This window comes from Vitis riparia, chromosome 14, assembly GCF_004353265.1.
Source record: "Vitis riparia cultivar Riparia Gloire de Montpellier isolate 1030 chromosome 14, EGFV_Vit.rip_1.0, whole genome shotgun sequence".
Taxonomy (NCBI): domain Eukaryota; kingdom Viridiplantae; phylum Streptophyta; class Magnoliopsida; order Vitales; family Vitaceae; genus Vitis; species Vitis riparia.
The window spans coordinates 777607-785917 of record NC_048444.1 but is presented as its reverse complement, the minus strand read 5'-3'; the positions used below and the strand labels follow the sequence as shown (position 1 = coordinate 785917).

The window sequence follows — 8311 nt, the reverse complement described above, 5'->3', positions numbered from 1 at the left end:
GAAAAGTGAAAATATAAATACCTAAAGTTAAAGATTATAAAACCACTACATATGACAAGTCTAAAAATTCTAGGGAATGTTTCATTTATAAATAATCTCTTCTTCTAGATGTTCTTTTCTTCTTCTCCTACTGTTTTTGGTTATCTTCTTTTATGTGCTCTGGAATAAGATTACTCAAGAGTCCATGGCCAGAATGGAAGCTGTTACACCTCCACATCAGCAAAGCTAGCTATATGACTTGCACGTACATGATCATATATACAGTTCTCTCTATGGATCATGTACTTGGCTACTTGTTCATCTCACCCTCTTTGAGGTGTTGGCGAGAGCTATTGGCCTCAGATGAGGAGGTACTATCCTTTCCATACACAAAAAATGGAAAAGAAGAAGACAATGGAAACTGTGAGAAGAAGAAATGGAGCAAAGCTACCTTAGAAAATATCTTGTTAGGTATATAGCTGAAAAATACTAATTTTTGAAACCCCTTGTATCCCCTCATGAGTTAGTTGTTACCATTTGTGCAGTATTCTGAACATTACTGGCCTAACAATTCAACCATTATTTCACCCATTCAGTAAATATTCATACTCCAGAATCATGCAAAGACTATTTGTGATGTTGCGGATTTGACATCTGCCCGATTTAATTTAACACATACCTGAAGGTTTGCTCCCTCCATACTTGGTGCCAAACTTGAGCACTTTATTGCTTACATACCACACATGGCAAACATCTAACCGTAGGATGATGAGTCTGAAATTCTTGAAGCAAAGGAAAAAAGAAAGAAAAGAGAATTAGTGAGGAGTTTTAGTATTACATTGGTTGGATCTTCATCAGAAATGTTTGCAGACCAAAAAAGCTAGATGTTGTCACTGCTGAATGATACTTTGTATAGGGAAGTTTGCCCAAGCACATCAGTTTGATGTTCCTATTATGCTTCTACAGTACCAACAAGAAAAATGTTTTAGGGTTTAATTGAGTCCGAGGGTTTTTTCCTTTTTAGCAAAAGAAAAGAGGATTAGGAATCAAGCAATACTGATTAAAATAGATGAAAAAAAGGCTTTGATACTTAATTAAGAGTTGTTTAACTCTGGACCTCTTCTTCTGTGCTTCCTTATTTGGTTCCTTAATTAACAATAAATTATACTTACCAACCAAAAGATGGATATGATATCAGACCTTATGATATCAGTGGTTAGCTTAAGCTTTAATCACCTTTTAAGTACATGGTTAAAGAACTTCTCCATTATAACAACCAACATGATTAGATATGTGGGCCTCTAGCCTTTGATAAAATACAAAGTGATCTTTCCATACAGATTAGACTGCATTGTTTTTGACTTATGCTACGGAATTTTTGCTAAAGTGAAATTAACGCCAAGGATCAGCACATACCTATAAGTTGATGCTGTACAATCCAAGAACAGGTCATTGATGAGCATCACTAGATACACTTTCTCGGTTCATGTCAAAACTAATTTCCACCATTTTTGTTAATTTCAAGAGCCCCATCAGTCGATATGAGCCACAGGAAAGCACATCTTGATAAAATCATGTCTTATGCTAAGTTAATTATTAGGGCAATTAAGCCCAGATACTGAAACTAGGAATAGATTCAAACAGTGCAAAAATTTACAATTTGCAAAAGACACATATATAAGGCTAATTAATTGATCAAACAAGGAGTAATTAAACAAAAGAAGATTCTAATCTTTTAGGGTTTTGGGTGCTTGCTATGCAGATACTATTGTATCACTTGGTTGAAATGGTGCAACTTCATAAACCTGAAGATGGTAAAGTTTTTTATCTGGTGTTGTCCATTTAGATTCCTTCTCTCTTTGGTTAACGTTTCTTTCCATTTAGAAGTAAAAACTCATGCTCCAAAGCCTCATGACTCAAGCAATATCCTACTCAATTGAACAGAGAAATAATACTAGCTAACCATGGTAATAACATGGCATATGAGAGTAGAAAAAAAGGAGTCTTGTCTCTTCAAAACAACGCAACAGTACACTCATATTTTTTTCCATCAATATATATGGTTATCAAAGAGGAAGTTCAGTCGAGTGCATCATCAACCATGAAAGAAAATAACACAACAATCTCAAAACCCAACAAAGGAAAAGCAGGAGACAATTCATTACAGGAAACACCAGATGTAGATATGAAATGATTATTAAAATTCTATTTCCCATTTGAGGTAGGGGAAGAACACTCGCACACTAACTCGGTTTCCACTTCCCGGCGGTGGAAGTTCCGGTGGCAGCCGCAGGCGGCGCAGGTGAGTGCACTGCTGGTTCCCTCTTCACCGCTCGCCATGAACTCTCTGCACCCATCAACAGCATACCCTCCAACACCCGCAGCGTGATTCTTCTGACACTCTCCATACCTCACACTCCTCACTGTGAAAGATGAATTAGCTGAGCTTCTTGATGGCTCATCTCTCCTAAGCACAACTTGACGCTTCCTCATTCTACAAGACCCCAAATCTACTCTACCTTCTTCTCCACACCCACCAAGAAAACAGCTGCAATTCTCCAATTCTTCCAGAGATCCAGAATCAGAAGCTGGCATAGAAGAGAAAGAAAGAAATAGAGAGAGGAAGATGGGGGAAGAGGGGAAGTGGCAAACTAGCTCTGAGTTTGTTCCTGCCAACCCTAACCCTAGAATGCTTATTTATAGCCTGTAACCCTCTTATTAGGGAGTTAATCTTTATTGCAAATAAGAAAAAACCCATTACCAACTTTTACTTTGTGTCATTTTCTGTATTTTACTCTCCAAAAACCCTAGAATGGTCGTTGTGAATTGATTGTCCAACTGCCCAATATCTCATCATCACTGAATAAAAACGATTCCCGCGCAAATAAGGCAAACCCTAAAATGATGAGAAAACCTTTCGTTTGGCCCATTACAGTGACTACTTTGTAATAGAATGACCAGCTAAGCTTCCTTTTTAATCTAAAGCTCCATGCTCTTACATTTTTCTTTCTTCCTTTCTTTCCTTCTATAATGTAAAATTGTGTGGACGCAATCTCCTCTTAATTAAGAGAGATTCTACAATTTCTTTCTTTTTCTTTTTTTGTTTCCCTCTTACTATAATCTCTATCACGAAAGAATTAAAATTGATTTTCAATCATCTCACGATATTTACCTTATTTTACAATAAATGATAAAAGAATTATGTTAGTCAGTCTGGGGTGCGGTGTTGTGTAATTGTTTTTTTTAGAAGTTTCCTGGCCTACAAGAGAATCTAAAAGGCAGTTATGGGGTGCGATAAAAGCTAAAACAATGCCAACAACAATTGTCAAGCTTGAACTAAAAACGTGGGTTTGAAAACTAGGTTTGCCAAACCTGTGCTTTTGTTTGTTTGCATCCAAGAGAATCCAATACATCAAGGAAAAGGAAAATGTATGCCCCTTAATTTGTTTTTTCTACTCAAATTCTAAGAAAGTGTCCATCATAAGATATTTCAATTCTGTTCATAGATATAAAAAAAGTAGTACTAATCAACATCAACAGTTAATAAAAGATCTTCCTCTAATTAAACTAATGTTATTTTCTGTGAATATCGTCTGCTGCTCCTAAATCCTTCATCTCAAACATCTTAGTCAATTGTGTCTTTAATTCTTGAATTCAATCTTTGTTGAGGCTTACAGCCAATGGTTTGATCACTGTTTTTTTTCTTTCTTGCTTCCTCTCTTTCAATGCTGCTATGATTTTATTTTTCCTATAAAAAAACATTTGACTCGAACTAATTTAAAAGTTCAATTATCTTAGTTCTCAAGGATCAATAAGGCCCAAAGAGTCCCCCTAGTTTATTTACAATTGAGTGGAGTTTGATATGTACTCACACACATTAAAAAAATGGCTGATGGCCCAAAAAGCTAATGCATTGTTTTCTATTTTATGCCCTGAAGTATGAAGAGATTGGTCTAAGCATAGATGCATGTACCTAAAGTTTGAGAGGAAAATCAGTGCGATTATTTAATCACTCTCTCTTTGCTTTTTATAATAATATATGTCATATTGAAATTGACGTTTTCATAACTAAGAAAATGGTGATAGCTATTTTAAACATGGTCAATAGAGCTAACAGAGTAGATCCATCTTTCCTTTTGGGGAAAGATTGTAAAGGGTGGGGATCGTGGGACACAGCATAATGAGAAGTTCTCGCCTTTTATAAGACAGATTATGTAATTTCTTATACCAACACTTCACTATTTAATTAAAAACCCTTAAAATGAATTTTCTTCAAAAACAACTTTGCAATCATGCTAGTTAACGTTTTGCATTCTTTTTCCTCTCCAAAGCCATTTTTATTTGATAGAGACGGTAGGACAGGTTTCTAATATTATTAACACTTAAAAATTTTTATATTTTAAATATTAAAAAAACTATAAATACCTTTTAAAATCATTATAATATGTTACTTTAATTAAAACACTTTGTCTAACTCGTAAATTTATATATGAAACCTTGTTAAATAGAAATATTTTATTATGAAGATTATTATATCAAAGTTTTAATTATCATGAGTCATTAAATTTTAGTGTATAATTGGATATGTTAATTATAAAAATCGATTATATTTAGGTTTTAGAACATGTGAATAATCACGTTTTGGCATGCATCTAAACAAAAGATTGGAAAAGGACAATTTGAGGTGATACCAAAAAGTGATATTTGGTGTCAAAGTTAAAAATATATCTTTTTCATATGTTTACTAAAGAAATTAAAATGATGAGGTTATTCACATCTTGATCAATTCGGTGTTTAAATCACTTGAAAAGAAGAATAAATTTTATTAATGGATGTAATTAGATATCCCAAAACAGCCAACACAGCCATGGGCAAGTGGGAATAGTTTCTATTAATGAACAAGACATGCCAACTATTCAAATATTTTCTTTGATTCTCATTATACCATTGGTACAAATTCAAAGATTGCATTATTTGAAATTATTGTAAAAGGGATAGATGTGCAATGCCTTAATTAGGCAAAGATGTGAGCACATGAAATTATTAAAATTGATATTGTGGAAAGAATTTACATCCACTATCAGGTTGATTGAAGTGGCCGGAAATGAGGTGCCAACTCTCACCACATTACATTGAACCAATAAAGTGGCTTATTAAGAAAACGAAGTTTGAGTATAATTGAAAAGATGATGAAACAATTATTCAACCCCTTCTCTTGTTACGTAAAGTCAAATAATGGAGAGAAATTTGATCGAAAAGGACGAAATAATCCCTTAACATGATGTACTATCAATTCTAAATCGAGTTAACGGTTGAGAATTTTGATATGGTAGTTTACGAATGTCTTTCTAGTGGATTTGATTTTATCAAAGATGATGAGAACATGAACTTCCAATCATTTTTGTGTTAAAGAGATCATTTCTTATTTTGTATTGAAACAATTTATAAAATACATATTAAAAAAATTTAAATCAATATTATTTAAATGTTAATGCAAGTACATGCAAAAAAGTGATAAAAATTAAAAGATTGCATTTGCTAGAGAATTAGGAATTCTTATCATATGAACTTTAGTTTTTTCGATAATACATATGAAATATAATTTTTTGGAAGAAAACATCTACAGAAAAGGAAAAAATGAATATTGAGGGGTAATGGATATTTAAATAAGGGCAAAATTATACTTGAAGTTTTTCGAAATCGAGATTATCTTATTATTTATAATTGAATATTTCACTTATTTAATCTAAATGAATAACAACAACTCAAATTAAATCCTCTATAACAAAAATTTCTAAAGTTTTTAAACATGTACATAGACTTTAATTCAAAGAATCAAAGCAAAATCAAACACTGAACCCATTAAAACCAAAATTTATCGTGTATGCTTGAATTATTAAATGGAACCCACATCATATATATTTAGTATTGGGCACTTTGAATAACAAAAAGTTATGTGTATTCAGCATTTGTCTGATCTGCCCACGTGCCATGCTCCTTTTATTTGGAAACAATTATTAATGGTGGGAACCAATACACTAGCTGCTCTAACCCCTAATTGTTATAGGATTGTCAGTTTCCTATGGATTTCATCGATGAACCAAGCACAAAAGGTTTGAAGTTCTAATCCGTAATTATTCTCGCTAGTCAAACGTTCCTCCTTTGTTGAAGATAATTGGACCCCAAAAAAATGATAACTTTCATTTCATTAATGCATTTAGGCCTGTGGGACATGTCCAATTTTGTTGCTTTTAAATTAATATTTTGAAGCTTAATATTGAACGCTAACTAATGAAGCCAGATTTTTAGACAAATGAGTAATTTCATATCGTACTAAAGTTTTTTTTCTCGAAAATTCATGGAAGATATTTTGACTTAACCTCTATATATCGTCTTGACAAACATGATTGCTCCACTGTTATTTTATAGTTTAAACTTTTAAGTTCATAAATAATTGAACATGGTATAAGAGTTATGTTTATGAGTTTGAACTTGCCTAATGGATGTTTGCATATTTCTTTATAGCAGCTTATTGATATAGGCTTTTGTATTGAATTATTGCTTATCTTTTAATGCTTGTTTGACTAGTGAAGATTGCGGTGCATCAAAGTGTAAAATCATGTCCCAAGAAATTATTTTGGCTAAAAAGGTAATAGAAATAATGTTTTGTATAGAAAGTCATGGAAAAGAACCCAATTTTGAGGTAGTGATGTTGATGGTTGTAAGTTTGCGTTTCAAACTTCTTACCATCTTTTTTGAATTGTAAACATCTTTTCATCTCTATCTTAACACTAATTATATCAAATGACTTTATACTGTATTAAAAAAGTAAGAAGTCGAGTGAGAATTCAAAAAAGTTCATGGAAAAGGAAAAAGAAAATGTAAGTATATGATTTGATTAGTTTATTTGATGGTATAAAAATAATCATGCATGATGGTTAGGGAGGATTATTTGGGTTATTTCATATAATATTTGGAACTAATTTTTTTTTTTTTTTTGTAAATAATTAATAAAAAAAATGAAAAAAAAAATCTAATTATAAGAGAAAATAGAAACAAAACTTCTTTAATTTTGTAAAAGAAAATGACCTAAAAAATATATTTTACTAACATATATAACTTTAATTCAATCTCAAATCTTCTTATAAAAGAGAATGGAAATAACAACAATATTAATAATAATAATAACAACAACATCAAACATATAGGAATTACATTTTATTGATTATTTTATGAGTTAGCTAATATTAAACTCATCCGATTGATTGTAACATGTGTTGTTTGCGTGTACACAGGGTTGTGTGAATGAACATGTATGCACATATCTCTATGTGCACGCATGCATGTGAATGGTTCAACGTGTGTGTGTGTAATAGTTGCTCTAATTGACTTACTGAAATGAGAAGAAGAAAAGAAGATATTAATTTTAAAAATTGACTGGTAATGTAGGTAAAGTATATTGGAATGGGAAGAAAAAGAAGAATAGAAAAGATGAAGAGAGTTAATAAGATGGATTTGAGGGGTGATGGGGACTCAAAAGAAGTGTATGATTGTGTTTTGAGAAGGATAAAGAAAGATGAGGCCTTTTGCTTCTCACCTACCCAACCCAGCTTGTGATGTCCACCAAAAAGTTTTTAGGGTTTTTGGCTTTTGGATGGTCTCGAATACAAAGCATCTTAGGCTTGTAAATCACTTTATTTCCTTTTTCCATTTTGTGATGTAAATGGCATAAGGAAACACACCAAACCGACTCACTAATTAGACCAGGCAAAAATACGAACAAACTGGTAATGTTGAGTGTAATAAGGAAACTTGGTGTTGATTGATGCAACTTGACCTCCATGACTCTTATCACCGAATAAAATTTCAAGTATAATTGCATATCGTCTCTTTGGAAAAAGGTTTGGAAAAAAAAGCCAAGTTGGCAAGTTCATGTACAAAGAAATTTAGGCTACAAATAGGGCAAGATGCCTTGTTGATTGGACCACAGAACATGTAGAGAGATTTGGTTAGCTGATTTCAACTTCATGTGGGCTTGTGACCTTCTGCTTATTTCTTGAAATTTTAGTGTATTTTCTCTTTGACTTCTTCAATTTTGAACAAACCCACTTGTGACACTTGCCCTAGCTAGATCACAAAGTTTCAGCCATTAATTTGATCTTTAGAGCTGTGGGTGTGTGTATATATATACTTATGATAAAGACAGACCATTCAACATTGACAAATGACACCGATCTTGTAGGTGTAACTTCAACTTGAAACCACATGTACATGATGAAAAAATGAAAAAGAGAAAAAAAAAAAAGGCTAGTCATGAGGGGCCCTTGCTATA

General features: G+C 32.5%; 1 protein-coding gene across 1 annotated transcript; it reads right to left on the bottom strand.

Annotated features, from left to right (window-relative positions):
- Window positions 1–1962: 1962 nt before the first annotated feature.
- LOC117931112 (mini zinc finger protein 2-like) lies at window positions 1963–2649 on the bottom strand. The gene has a single exon (XM_034851986.1). It carries the CDS (start codon window positions 2572–2574, stop codon window positions 2185–2187), a length of 390 nt encoding a protein of 129 aa, XP_034707877.1. The 5' UTR covers window positions 2575–2649; the 3' UTR covers window positions 1963–2184.
- Between the last annotated feature and the right edge of the window lie 5662 nt (window positions 2650–8311).